We start from the raw sequence: 15,370 nt of genomic DNA on the forward strand, positions 1-15,370 counted from the left end.
AGACACGCTCCGCGAAGGATGCAATACGATGCCAATTGACATTGATGAAAAATGATATATCGATAACATAACAAAAGATACTCAAATTAATAGCAATGAGACAAATTAACATAGCACTACTGAGTACGTTACTTCGAAATAGATATAAAATTTACAAACAAAGGAGATATGATTAGGATACATGCCCTTATCTTGACCAACAAACAGTTAGATTTAGCAAGCAGAGCAATTAGTGGTAGGAGAACAGGGAGATGTTCACAGGCAGCACACTGACAAGTTCACTCCAAGCGGTCACAAAGTAGCACGTTCACGAGTTGACTTGCAGTGCTCAAAGATGTTGTCATGGTAAATATCAAGTGGTTTATAAGGGATACCAAAAGGGGTGTTTTACTGAATGAATGACGTGTATATGTCGTGGTATTATTTGTATTGCAGGGATGCGGCTTCCTTGAAGGGGATCCTGCCTGGAGACACAGGGTCTGAGGAGGCCATGTGAACAATGGTCCCTGGGCGTAAGATGCCTTTTGAATTGTACTTGGTGTTTGGCACCTTGGCCGTTCGCGCCCCTGACAGCACCCCATGGAAGCGCACATCCACTGTTGCGAACTGCCTTCGATAGTGGATGGGGGATGTATGGGCCAGGGGTGTGCAGACAAGACACCGGAACACTGCGGAATGGAGACACACTTATGTGTATTGCAGGGGAGCGGCCTGCTTCAAGGGGAGCCTGCCTGGAGACACTCGGTCTGAGGAGGCCATGTGAACAATGGCCCCTGGGCATAAAATACCTTTTGAAGTTAAATGGTGTTTGGCACATTGGCCGTTTGCGCCCCTGACAGCACCCCATGGAAGCTCACATCCACTGGTGCAAACTGCCTTTGATAGTGGATGGGGGATGGATTGGCCGGGGGCGTGCAGACAAGGCACCGGAACACTGCGGAATGGAGACACACTTATTTGTATTGCAAGGGGGAGCGGCCTGCTTCAAGGGGAGCCTGTCTGGAGACACTGGGTCTGAGGAGGCCATGTGAACAATGGCCCCTGGGCGTAAAATAGCTTTTGAAGTGTACATGGTGTTTGGCACCTTGGCCGTTCACGCCCCTGACAGCACCCCATGGAAGCGAACATCCACTGGTGCAAATTCCCTTTGATAGTGGATGGGCAATGGATGGGCCGGGGGCGGTGCAGACAAGGCATTGGAACACTGCGGAATGGAGACGCACTTGATTCACTTAAAAAATGAAACAACCATTAATGAAAAATATGTTGTGTTTTATTGGTTTCATATTTTGATGGCACAAAAATACTAAACATTGTAAAGGTCTGGTTGCAGCTCAGCGAGGGAAAATCCCCTGTACTGACCCCTGTCGCTGGGGAAAGTTTGTCTAATAGCACCAACGACACAGGCGGGTATTACTCGTTGAACGCGGTGTCCAAGCCTCCCATGAACCCACCATGTGTACGAACGATAGGCCACCAGCCGGTACCACCTGTGAAAGAGAAAGACACAAACTGTTTTTAAATGACCAAGATAAGTGTATTAAATCTTAGTTGTCAATGACAAATCTTGTATCCAATGGCATTATTGCCAGGACAAATGCTAACTAGACACTGCACAATATTGAATGGCTTTTATGCGACTTTTACTAGGGAATTGCAAGACTAAACTGATATGACAATGATATATTGAAGTTACGAGAATATAGGGGACAACCATGAAATAGTAGTGGCCTAACTGACATCACAACCAGACTATACGACAAGTTACTTACCCCTGGTAAAATTCTTTCGACTGGATGTTCCTGCTGCGTGTTCCTCATCGACCACAAAAGTGATGGGTGGTAGGTTTCGAATGAATCTAAACCACTGGCAATTGCTCTGGGCAACCTTCCACACCACCGTTTTTTAGCCCATCTACACCATTGCAAAAGGGGACCAGCCGTGTGCAAATCAGTCAGCAGCTGCCGCCACCGAAGGTAGCAGCCCAGCCCGAACTGCTAGGCCAGGTCCCCTCTGCACAGAAAACCAAGCAACCCCAGACATGTTTTGGCCTTGTTGGACCTCCTCAGTGAGGTGCAGCCTGGTTCCCTGTGGTGCAGCGAGCAAGGGACCCACGTCTGGGCATACCCTCTCTCACAAGGAGAACCAAACTGACCACAAAAGTGATGGGTGGAAGGTTTTGAATGAATATAAACCACTGGCAATTGCTCTGGGCAACCTTCCACACCACTGTTTTGTAGCCCATCTGCGCCATTGCAAAAGGGGACCAGCCGTGTGCAAATCAGTCAGCAGCTGCCGCCACCAAAGGTAGCAGCCCAGCACGAACTGCTAGGCCAGGTCCTCTCTGCACAGAAAACCAAGCAACCCCAGACATGTTTCGGCCTTGTTGGACCTCCTCAGTGAGGTGCAGTCTGGTTCCCTGTGGCGCAGCGAGCAAGGGACCCACGTCTGGGCATACCCTCTCTCACAAGGAGAAACAAACTGACCACAAAAGTGATGGGTGGAAGGTTTCAAATGAATCTAAACCACTGCCAATTGCTCTGGGCAACCTTCCACACCACTGTTTCCATGGCGACACATTAGCTGAGGCGCAGAGAATTTTGACACGAGACGTGCTTTGGCATTGTGAAATGGGCGGTACGCGTCTAGTGATGTCAGGCTCAGGGGCGGGGGATATGATTTAGTGTCACAAACGCAGGTCACCCTTGGCGATGCGGCAACGGATAAGATTATCACAAGATGGCCGCGCCCTGCTGCCTGATTTTGCTTGTGTTCAAGAGACGAAAACTCGGGTAAGGTGCATAGGAAATGTTTGTACGATCGATCGACTTATGGTTAAAAACACATTGCCGAACCATAGGGACAATAATATTTCTGACCGAACCATTCCTTTAAGGGCCCATTCCACCAGGGGCATGGCAACCTCTATAGCTCTGCAAAGGGGTGTCCCGATCAAAAACATTTACGAGGCAGCTACGTGGTCTACTATACACATGTTCACAAAGCATTACTGCCTTGAGTCTTCCCTCGGTCAGGATGGAAGCTTTGGAAAGGCTGTCCTCCATTTGGTTCATGGAAACTATTGATAGCTAAATTCTTACTCCCTCCACCAAAACAAACACTGCTTCGGGAGTCTATCAAAGATGAGGAATACATGGGAGGACACAATCCATTCAAAGGACAAGTTACTTACCCCTGGTAACGTTCTTTCGACAGGATGTTCCTACAGCGTGTTCCTCATCGCTCTCCCATCCTACCCCACGGTACAATTTCCCATGCTATTACAGCTTTCGCTCTTTAAAAGCTTAGTACGGTCAAACCCGTGGTTATGCCGGTAGTTTCTACTGAAAAGAAAAAACAGAACTGAAGTCAACGGGCGTTACGCGTGCTATATATACCTTCGATGACATTATCCTCGAGACAGAGGCCCTCAAGGGACATCAAGTCGACTACATTGACGCATAGAGGCCTCTGTCGAAAAAAGAATTCCGATATCAAAGATGAGGAATATGTGGGAAGAACATCCAGTTGAAAGAACGTTACCAGGGGTAAGTCATTTGTTCATCTGGGTCTATGGCTGCAAGGTTCATCTTTTCCCCACCATTGGGTGGTAAAAAGGGAAAATTACCATTGGGCTGATCATACAGTGCAGAATAATTGAGAAACCAATCGTTCTCAGAGACTGCATTTATCTGTTTTTCTGCCTGGCAGTAATCTGGGGAGTTCATTAATTGCCAGAACACATGCAAATTCCTGTTTCGTAAAGTCTGTAATAGCGCCTCAGCGTCTTCCAGGCATCTCCTACCCCTAGTGCTGCGCAGCCAATTACGATACGTTTGGCATAAATGCCTATGCAGCTCAACAGCCATATGTGGGGCAAGATCTTGCCAATGCCTTAGTCTCAGTTCTCTTATGAGTTGCTTTGTCTTAGCCTCGACCATCTTATCGTAGGCATGTGCGCGAGTCCCAAGATTCTTGGGCGGCAAACCCCTACCTGAGTCAACTGGCACTGGATCAAATTCACCATAACTGGAAGGGCACAGCACCCAATACTTCAATTCATATGTTGAGGTCTCAAGTACTTCAGTCAAGGATTTGTTAACCCTCTTTACAAGGGCTTTGTACGAATATTAGCGGGTTGCTGAAGAGTTTGTGACCAAGTTAACTCTGACCGTGCGGGAATGTGAGTGCCCCAAGCAGAACCTGACGACCAACCGAGAGTGATCACTCAATGAGTTTTGTGAAATGAGGAGTGTATCACACTTGTCAAAAAGCCAATCAGTGAGGAAGACATAATCAATGGTTGAATGCGATGAACCGTTGGACAAGGTAGAGTTGTGCGGGATATCTCCCTGCACATCTCCATTCAGATGCTGCAAGCCTAGTCCACTTAGGCTTTTCAGCCATCGTGCTTCATTGAGTGTTTTAAGATCGACTCTCTGTCGATCCATGGGGCCCACAGGATCACCTTGTATCATAGAATTGGAATTCAAATCCCCAACCAGGATTACCTGGCCCCCCCATGTGTGAAGCGCATCAATCATTAATTAGACCAGTTAGCTGATGCAGGAAGATGGATAGATCCAACACTTTCTCGTGCCAGTAGACGTTGAGTATTAACAGATGAACAAATACCTCTTCAACCAGCTCTACATGGGTCTGAAGGATGCCATAGAAATCATTGACAGTCTGGATCATACTGAGCCTGTCGTCTGATCAAATCATAGTTAACAGGCCTCCTTACGGTCTGCCACGTGACCCCCTCCTGGCTGACTGGGCACTGATCATACACCCATCCAGAACAGGAGGGGACAGTAACCAGGTTTCTTGCAGACAGACAATTCATTGTGCCTTAAATTCCCACCCAACCATTTGATTATGCAATATCCCGAGCGACCCCTTGTTTTCCAAGACAAGATAGAAAATGAATCCGACATCCCAGTTCTAAATGGGGGACCTACTGAAGGTTAGTGCTGCATGTTTCTTATTAGCCAAGACCAATCATTTAAGGCTTCAGAAGCCTCCATTTTAGTTTTCAAAACATTAATATTCATTTTCAATTGCTCATCTAACCCTACAGACTTGAAATTATTCTCTACTGAGCAGGCATCCACAAATTCAATCACGTCAAAATCAAAGTTTGTAATAGCTTCTCTCTCATGCAGTACTAAGTCTGCAACCAGTTTCAAATTGAAGTTAACCACAGATCGTTCAGTACGCTCTCTCAGGGGAAAGTGAACTCTCTTAATGTCAGATGTTGAAATTCCTTTCAAATTGGGAACCTCTGATAATGGACGCAAGCCATTTGAATGATTTAAACTGACAGCCATATTCTCAGGCATAACTATTTCAAATAGAATGCCAATACCCTTATTCATGTCTGTCCATGGGTTCATGGTTTTAGTCCAATGTCTCTGAGGTGGCTGGCTACACCAAAGCCCATCGGGCTGCGCCTCTCCCTCCCCCTCCACCCATTATTCACTGATTTTCAGGCAATTGCCCACACTGCTGAATAGTTCTCGCCCAACAAAGCCCCACCCCCTGACACTTCCCTCGCCACCTCCAGATTTAAGGGTTGGGAGGACCACACGCCCTGAGCAGGCCATTGCCATTGGTAGGGAGAGCCTGCTGCTGTGTACTTGCTCGGGCCGTTTCGCCGGCTCTAATTGAGGGTTTACAGGGGTCAAGTAGGACAGAAGCAGTTGCGACAGAAGGCGTGGGGGAGAACAGATGCAGATTGAGCCCCAAGTTTGGCGGGCTCCAGATCCTTGTCCAAGTTCAGCTGAGGAAAAGAACCGCAGAAAAAAATCTGGAAGCTTGAGGGTTCAAGTTTACTGCTGTACACTTTTTTGATTTCATAATAAAAATAATAATAATAATTTGGCATTTATATAGTGCTACGAACCCTCAGGTACCTGAGCGCTGCTTATTATTACCCACGGTGTGTGGTGCTCATTTATCGACCTCGGAAGGATGAAAGGCTGAGTTTGGCCCCGTCGGGATTCGAACCTGCGTTAGCAAGCTCTGCACAGATGTCAAAGCGGGCGCTCTACTCGCTGTGCCACTTGACCAGCTTGACTTCATCTTTGGAGCCCCCCTCATTTTCCACACTTTCCTTCCAGAGGTCTTAGACGAGTCCTTATTTGGGGCCGAAGGTCCGTGGGGGAGCCTGAGGGCACAGTAAGAATTTCAGAATCACCTCTTCCAGAGATAGGACCCAAGTCTCCCTGACAGTCAGTGGGCAACCTAGAAGCGAGGGACAACTTTTTAGTTTCCTGTGTTTGCGGTGCCTTGTTGATGGGGCACTGTCCGGGTCACACAGTATGACGCTATCCATTAGTTTGGCCCCATTTTGCAGCTGGGCTAGATTCAAATTTATGACCCCCACAGGAACAAATTCAGCTCCTCTATGGTGTGGTCCATTTGTCACAATAGTACAATCTTCCATTACAACAACCTCCGACCCTTTAGGATGTTAGTTGATGTTGATCAGACCACGAGTAAACGAGAACTCCTTTGCTGTGACATGCAATTTTGTGTTGGCGAATTTGAACAGGAGTGAATCCAGAAGTACCGCATTGGATTTTGTTTCTAATTTTAGAGACTCATAAAGAGAAACCAGGACACATAGGACCCGATTGATCTCCACTCAGAGAGTCAGCCCATATGATCAATTTGTCATTTTGCTGTATGAAAGGCACATCAGAGTTGCAAAGAGCTGCAGACAACGGTAGAGAGCCAATTGATGAAAGAGTAGAATCAAAGTCCAATACATACCTCTTACCCAAGTCAGGTGGCGAGTCCAAATAACTGGAACTCTCATTACTTACAATGGAAATGTATGGCACAGAAAATGTAACTCTGGGCACAGATAGGGGCTTAGCTGTTTGTACAGGTGGGGTTGGCTTGGGATGTAACAAAATTGTTGTGAGGTCTTTTGGATTGAAAAAGGCAGTAATCAGACCTTTGGGATTAGATTTGATATCCCTCGATCCTCGCTCGTCAACAGTCGCCAGTATTTGCCTTGTATTTGGTCCCGGACTTACCCCATCTAGCCGGGTAAGCAGGGGGGCTCTGTGGGCATCCTAGACGCACCCTCCTGAGAGGAGGGCGGCAACAGTATGTTCGCCGCTGCCAGAATCTCCTTGTCCGACAAGTGTGAGAATTTCTCAGTCTGAGGCATTATCAGCTTGCCACTCCTCAGACCGTACATGAGGGGTGTGCAAGCTCCTTTCTATTTCAGGCACAAATTGGTTATAGGAGTAGTTATTGAAAGTCATTGTTCCACGGAGACAGTAAAGGAACTATTGACACTCACCCGCTCCGCCCGGTCAAAACAGCGTCTATTCACAGATTGCAGGCCAAACAGCAGCTGGTCACTGAAGTGAGGTGGGGGAAGTCCAAGCCAAGGGTCCACAAGCCAACACAGCCCACATTCACTGCACAGACTGCCACTCGCATGCTGCTCCGCTGTAGTTGAGGTTTTTGTAAGGCAGCTCCTCCTCCAAGTAGAAACCAATTAAACATGAGAGGGGCACTAAAAAACGATATGTCTTGAGAATGAAAAACTAGGGATTAGATGCTGGGGGAAAAGGTAAGAGATGTATAGGAACACTTAGAATTACATACTTAAACAGGGTACACTGGTATCTGAACGCTGGAGGTACAGTTAAAATACTGATTCCAGCAGAGAATTAACTTCTGGTTGTGAAATACTGTAGAAGTATTGAGGACAATATGCTGAAAGTTATTGTGAAGGTGCTTCCTTGTTTCTTATGTAAGAGAATTGAAATTGGCAGTATGCACCATGCTGTTACAGGCTAAATAGAAATCAAAGTATATGTTATTTCATTTTCAAAATAGGTTGAAGTCAAAGGAAACGGAAGAATGCCAAGCACAGCTTCAACGACTGGAATATAATGCAGAAAAAGCAGAATCACGGTACTCCTTTTATATCTTCTTCCCATCAAATTTTTACTGTACACCATTCTTTTGGATTTATACACACACATAATATTTGCAGCTGTCCGTATCAGTCGTATTATTTATAGTTGTAAAGGCTGGTTGGAAAAATAATATATTAAGTAGGGGTGCACAAAAGTAGCACTTTGAATAGGTACCTGACCAATGTTTGGCTGGAAAATCAAATATTCAGCTCTGGCTGAATAATTCTTGTATTCGGCTCTAGCTGAATACTTTGTTGGCTTCCCATTTGAATAAAATAAAATGTATCAATGGGTTCAGGGAATCGGTGCAGCCTACTATGTAGAAGGTAAGTAAACCTTGCCTCTAAGCATTCCTGATTGATTAGCAGTCTAGTTTGATTTGACTTCATAGCTAAAATTGGGTTATCAAGATCAATAAACTCTTTATGAATATTAAAACCAACAAATACTTGTATTTAAATCTATAGACACAATATTAATGATTGATACAATTCTCTGCACGACTATCCACTACCATATAACATCTTTAAAAAATCTGAGCATCTAGGATGTAGTCTATTGTTTAATTCTTATGCTGGTTTGATTTTACCATATCGATTTTAGATTGTAATGATGATTTCACACATACTACTATATTGGAAGGCATGCGCCTGGTGTAGTGTCCAAAGCCTAACATTCTTTCATATTGAGATATGTCAGTTGAAATGAAGATTTTCCCAAAGTAATAAACTCGATATCCTGTTCATTCATGAAATGATCCCTTGTTCACAGTTTATCACTTAGAGCAACGTTGACAAGTGTTTCACGCAGTCAAATGCCTTGTCGAGAATTTTGTATAAGAATCCAAAAATAAACAAAGAAGGGCTGTTTTATAAAAAAATTGAAACAGTAAACTTCCACTTTTTCTCACAATACACTGACAATAATATTTTTGATAAACCTGAACTCACCCAAATAGTTCACAAATATATACTGAGGAGTGTTGGCAGCGTTCTACTAACAAATAAAATAAAAAAATGGAATATGTTCGCAAGAAGGACTGGAATGCAATTTATGCAACCCATTAAACTGGAATGGAGTAAGTAGTCAAGAAAACACAGTAAATGGGGTTATATGCAATTGATTTTAACAACATACTACAAAACTGAGTGTATATATCAGATACTGTAGCTTCATAAATTTGATCATGAAACTTGGACCCATCCCTGTTACGAGATATTTTCAGAACGATCGGGCAAAATTGTACAATGTTACACCTCGTATGTACAGTCACGGAAATAATAGGTTATATATTTTGGTATATATGCTAATGTGGCACCAGCCTTTGCAAGGATCCCTAATTTCTCCAAACTAATTTCATGATATTATAAAACATTTATAATAATCACCAAAAGAGGCTAATGCAATACTGTTGAGGTTTACATAGGTTGTATTATGACCCTGCGGGAGGTAGCCAACCAATCAGGAGGCTAGGAATGCAGGCTGATACTGCCAACCTAGCCTCTGTTCCAAGCTGCCTGATGGCCGGTTTGCCCACCTGCCATCTTCCCCCACCCTTTGTTCCTTTGTTTTCAATCTCCCTCTCCCCACTTACCTCATTGCGGTGGCTGCCGCAGCTGCTGCTGTTGCTCTTCCCGTACTGCCCCGTTTGGCCGCCATAGAAATGGAAGAGGGCATCCGTAACGGAGCCCCACCTTTCTTTTCCATGGCAACCATGTTTGCATAGTATTTTCTTTCCGGAAATTAGATGCCATGAGGCAACCCGTTTACATAAAGACAATACTTTAATTAGACCCGTCCCAGCCCATGGCACGGGTGCTAATAGCGTTAATCACCTATTCCAAGAGCTGGAACGGATGGTAACGGCCCTGTGCCCCAGTTAAAGGCCCGGAGTGGGTTGTTTAACTCTTAAATAGTGCCAAGGAGCCATTCTTTAACAAAAGATAAAATGTGTGCTTTCTATTTCACTCATAATCCATTCTAAGCCACAAATCAAAATAAATGGTATATTAATAACAAATGGAATACAAATCAAGTACCGACAAATACTCCTAATCCATATTCTTTATTAAGACCTTTTAGAAAAGATCTACCTTTGCTTATCCAGATTACTTTTCGTTGTCTAAGACCTATGGCAAGATAGGTATCATGCCCTCTTCTGTTTGCTGTAATTTGTTTTATGATAGAACCTCTTGAATCTTGCCACTTAAAATGTTGGTGCGCCTGAGGCCAATGAATAGGCATAGGATATTGTTCATTATGTGATTTATGAGCTCTAAATTGTTCCCCAATCCTCTCACCAAGTTTCGTTGTGCTGGTGCAAGTATGGTGTTTTCCACATATGGTCATTTATGTAGCTTTTAATCTCATGAGATCTAGTGGAACCTACTTTAAATTGTTCCGTATTTTTGATCCCGTAGCTGCAGGTGCTGTACTTTCCACATTTATAAAAAAAACGACAATCTTGGATTTAACTATGTTGTTGCTGCAATGGATGTCGTTTTTGACATTAAGCTAGGACAACATGTATTTCTAAGAGTAGGTGGTTTCTTGAGTATTGGGAGAAAATAATGTCTAAAGATGAGCGCCATGGATATTTTTTATTTTTTTTATTTTATTGTGCATTTGTTAGGCGCTTATACAACAAGTAAATTGTGTTTCAAACTGCCCACAGGGTGACAGGGAGGGAATATGGGATTGAGAACAATATATTCACTGGAGGATAAAAGACAAACCGACTATGCCTTGTGAGTATTCAGAAAGTGAAAGTGCACAGAGAGAAGAGGGGAAGAGGGAGTGGGGGGTAAGTGCTGCAAGTGTCCATGCTTGCAGGTGAGCAGCAGATGGAAGTGCCAAGTATAGTAAGTGCTAGAAAGCATTGAGCTGAAGAAGTAGGTAAGTGCAGGCTTACAGTGGCATATGTGGCAAATGCTGTGTGTAGGCAGAGGCTGAGGCTATTGGGTGTGGGATGCCAGGGACCCAAAGGACACATAAGGGCCCTGGTCACCAATCACAGCGACTGTGAGATTAACAGAGGAGGGAAGAAGGGAAGGAGGAGGTAAAAAGGAAAGTCTTGAGGAGCTTCTGGAATTTGAGGAGGTCCGGCTAAAGACGAAGAGGAAGGGGGAGCCTGTTCCATAAGAGGGAACCAGCTGAAGAAAGAGATCGGCCTCGGTCCTCTATTTAGCTAAACGCTTTACACACAGAGAGTTGGTGCCAGAGGAACGTAGAGGTCTAGAAGGAGAGTATTTAGTAGTTGTAGATTGCGTGGACCCTGGCCCCAGACGGCCTTGTGGATGATGCAGAGAGATTTGAATTTAATCAGTGCAGCAACTGGGAGCCAGTGAGAGTTTTTAGGGCTGAAGAGATGCGGTCCCTGGGCTTGAGGCCAAGGATGTCTCGCTGCCCTATTCCATACAGAGCCCCTTTTCCATTTCCATGGCAGTCACAGAGCGGCGGCAGAGGGGCCACCGCCGATGAAAAGAGGTGAGTGAAGGGCATGCGGGTAGAAGGAATCGTAAAAAAAACAGATATGGAAGAGTGGGGGGAAGATGGCACTGCTGGGCAGGGGAAGCAGCCTCCAGGTTCTATGGAACGGGGGCTGAGATTAGCAGTTTCAGCCCTTGATTGAAGGAACCGGATTTGCTGCTCCCTCCACTCCGGGTGCTAATAGAGTTGTATCTGAAGTTCATGATACCATTTTCTTCATGATATCTAGTAATTAATCTGATTGGATATTGTTGAGTGTTATGTGGCAGTTTATGGTGAGTATTTGTAAAAATACTAGCATGTAGATATGCGGAACTTTGTTTCATTTTGTGAGGTTGATTTCTTTTATTTTCTCTCTCTTTTTATTGACAGATTGGATTCCTCTTCAGAAGTTTTAACATTTGTACAATGCTTACATATGTAGAGCCTGTTGCTATGCAGAATATCTATTCTGAGCCCGATTCTCAAGGACGTGTTAAGTACCGGAAAAGTCATATAAAGGGTTTATGATATTTTCGGTACTTGACACCTATTCTAAAGTAGGTGTATTTTACAGAGGCCATGGAAAAAACGCCACTATGGGAACCTGTGTGCTGGGTGCTAGGATTGGTTGGAAACCAAAATAGCACCGGTCATTTTCCGAAAAAGGTTCCTTTGCATGGCGATTCTAGTGGCACTCCTCCACAATAGCGATAGGCTTAAATTGGCACACAGATATAGTGCCTCTTTGATGGCGGTCTGTGTCGCTGTTGTGGAGGAGTGACAAGGTTTGCAGTGGGAAGTGATGCTTATTGATCGGGCAGGGGCTGCAAAAAGGCAACTGCCTTTGTTATGCATGCAAGTACCAGAAAATCGGTGTATGCACTAGTTCTTTTTACAAGGTGCCCTGGGGCAGGTGAGCGGGCTTGGGACTGGAGCTCGCCTAGTTAAGGTAAACGTGCTGATTGGATGTTACAGGGCTGTGATAGCCATAAACAGGTAAACACTGCTCACCTCACACCAGGCAGGTAACTAGAGCAACTTGTATTAAAAGTATGGGATGATTTGTCCTGGGAGTGCAGGTCTGCTGTGTATGGTGTTCTCAGCAGCACTTTCGTAACATTTCTATTATCATGCAGTTTAACGAAAATGCTGCTGAGGCTTGCAATCCACCTGCTATCTCTGAAAACAGGCAGATTGGAGCCAATGCACTATTGTGCACTACGTTGATGCCCAGGACCACTTCAGAATAAGCGTGGTGTCTGGGCGTCAGGAAAAGGCACAGTGAAGCTTGCAGTTTAGCATGCTCACTTCACCTCATTGAGAATCGGGCCCTCAGTCTCTTAGGATGTGCACTCATAGTTGAGGTTAGACTTGTAAATAATTTAATTTGAATCATGTCATTTTTTATATAAATTAGTAGTAGTAGTAGTAGTTTGACATTTGTAGAGTGCCTTTATCCCATTGGTATGTCCATAAATCGCTAGTGGGTTGAACGCCCCCGGGGGACTGAAGTCCAAGGTATGGGATAATTGTCAGAGAGATTAGAATGAATGTGTGCATTTGGCCAATAGGATGTTTGGTGGGATGGCTGGGCCCCAGTTATGTACCCATGTCAATCAGGCATGTGGATGGGTGCTGAGAGATTGTCAGGAGACTGCGCAAGATCAGGAGACTTGTTGTGTCCAGCTAGACCAGAGTTTTATCATGGGACTTAGCTGCATTCTGATGGCAGTGGTGTTGTACTTCAGTCTTGTGTATGGAGGCAAATGCATGCGGGTGGGTGATCGTGCCTGCGGCTAGAAACCAAGTGGTGTGAAATACATACCCTTGTGCTCCAGTTGGTTCTTTGCTTTTAATATGGGCATCTAGTCTGCTTTTCTTGTCTGCTCCGAGTGATACTTAACTTTGCCTTGGAGATATACTGGAGAGGCAAATAGTGTCATGGCCTAGGTGTTGGGTGGCGGGGGATGGAGGGGAGCGGAGGGGGTCAGGGTAGGGGAGGAGATGAGAGCATGGACTTGGTTGGGAGAGGGAGGGGAGGCCTGTGAAAAAGCACTTTTATTCAAGACATTTAGAACACCTAAAATGCACCTGGATTCAAAACATTTGCTGCAATGTGTAAACTGAACCTAGGTTCTAAAACATTTGCTGTACCTAAAATGCACCTAGATTTCAAACATTTGCTGTTTCCAAAACTCACCTAGATTCAAAACATTAGCTGTACCCAAAATGCACCTATATTCAAAACATGTACTACACCCAAGATTCAATAGGTGTCAAAACCTTTACTACATTTGCTAGTCAGGATTGTGGCCCAGTTTAGTATATGCTCGGGGTGCAGCTAAACAACAGAAGAATTGGTTATATTAAGTGTGAGGGAGAGGTACAGAGACTATCCTACGAGTGTGTTATAGTATAGAAGGGGCTATGTTCAAGGATTGAAAGCAATCGAAATAATAATAGAAATCGATTCTGCCTAGCAAGGGTACTCATGGGGAAGCAGATAGCAGATCAGAGGTGAAGGTCTCACAATGAGGAGTAGTATGAATCAAGAGAAGTGAATATGGACAACTTGGGACAAGCATGAGTCGCTGTTAAAGCAGGGCTATGCAAATAGAGGTTGTCTCTTACCTTAGTGTAGCTGTAGCTTCTTGAGCCAGTCTGGGGTTCCCATGGGCAAACAGGGGATGGGTGCCGCCCTTTGCCTCTGGCCCTTAGCCCTGGCAAGGCTGTCCTGGGAGGGCCTCTGAAGTGCAGCTGTGCCGGTCACTTGGGTGGAGACACGGGCCATGGAGAACCGAATGGGCACGCAGTGGGGAGGGAGGGTCAGGGTGAGGGATTAAGGTGGATGGGGAAGGCAAGAGGAACATTGAGAGAAGGCTGCCAAGACGGATCTACTTGAATGCTGCAGGGAAAATAATAGAATCCCAAAATACTGAATTTTATGAATCCCCTTTTTATTACATATAAATGTGGGAGTAGACTCCCTGCAGCACCCCATACCCCCCCACCTTTTTTGTTTACATAACCCGCCCCACATATATAGGTTGTAAAATGGGAGTCTCAAATTTCTGTATTTTGTGCTTTGATTTTTTGGCATCCTCTATTCTGGTATGATCCCGCCAAGACAAAAGGAAAGGGACGCCTGACTGCCTTAGGCAATTGCTAAGGGCTTGGGAGGGGAAAGGAAGAAAGCCAGAAACAAAGGACTAGAGCGCAAAGACAGGGCACTCTACCTGCAGACCAGCTCAAAAAATCAAGGTAAAACACAGATAAATCCCTCCAAAAAGCACGAACCAGCACCACAACTCCTTACCAAGTGGTTGTTGTGCAGAATGTCTACAGATTACAATCAGGAAAGGCATTGGGAGTCAGTGAGAGGGACACCTGACTGCCTTGGCCAATTGCTAAGGGGTTGGGTGGGGAAAGGAAGAAAGCCAGAAACAAAGGACTAGAGCGCAAAGACAGGGCACTCTACCTGCAGACCAGCTCAAAAAATCAAGGTAAAACACAGATAAATCCCTCCAAAAAGCACGAACCAGCACCACAACTCCTTACCAAGTGGTTGTTGTGCAGAATGTCTACAGATTACAATCAGGAAAGGCATTGGGAGTCAGTGAGAGGGACACCTGACTGCATTGGCCAATTGCTAAGGGGTTGGGTGGGGAAAGGAAAAAGCCAGAAACAAAGGACTAGACCACAAAGACAACCCACTCTACCTGCAGAAGACAAAAACTAGTATCGGGGCTGTTGGGATAGTATTGCGCTTAGATAAAGGTAAATTAATTATGATATTTTTGGTTCCTGTTATCTGATAGCAGACCTATGCAAAGTTAGGATCTAGCCCCTTGATCCCTTAATGATTAATACAACAAATTACTTTGCTGGTATTGCGCTTATCTACAAATATACAATGGACATTTTTTGGTCTCCAAATTGTAAATACACAACTC

At 44.9% G+C, this 15,370-nt stretch overlaps 1 protein-coding gene across 2 annotated transcripts in view; it reads left to right on the plus strand.

Annotated features, from left to right (window-relative positions):
• Window positions 1–15,370, plus strand: part of LEKR1 (leucine, glutamate and lysine rich 1) — a 1,355,278-nt gene that overhangs the window by 1,200,368 nt on the left and 139,540 nt on the right. For both annotated transcript variants that reach the window (XM_069618435.1, XM_069618434.1), the window contains one exon: window positions 7,864–7,941. In XM_069618435.1, the coding sequence (XP_069474536.1) occupies window positions 7,864–7,941 (78 nt within the window). The remainder of the gene's footprint in view (window positions 1–7,863; window positions 7,942–15,370) is intronic.

Source organism: Ambystoma mexicanum, chromosome 10 (assembly GCF_040938575.1).
Source record: "Ambystoma mexicanum isolate Mex_15411 chromosome 10, UKY_AmexF1_1, whole genome shotgun sequence".
Classification (NCBI taxonomy): Eukaryota; Metazoa; Chordata; class Amphibia; order Caudata; family Ambystomatidae; genus Ambystoma; species Ambystoma mexicanum.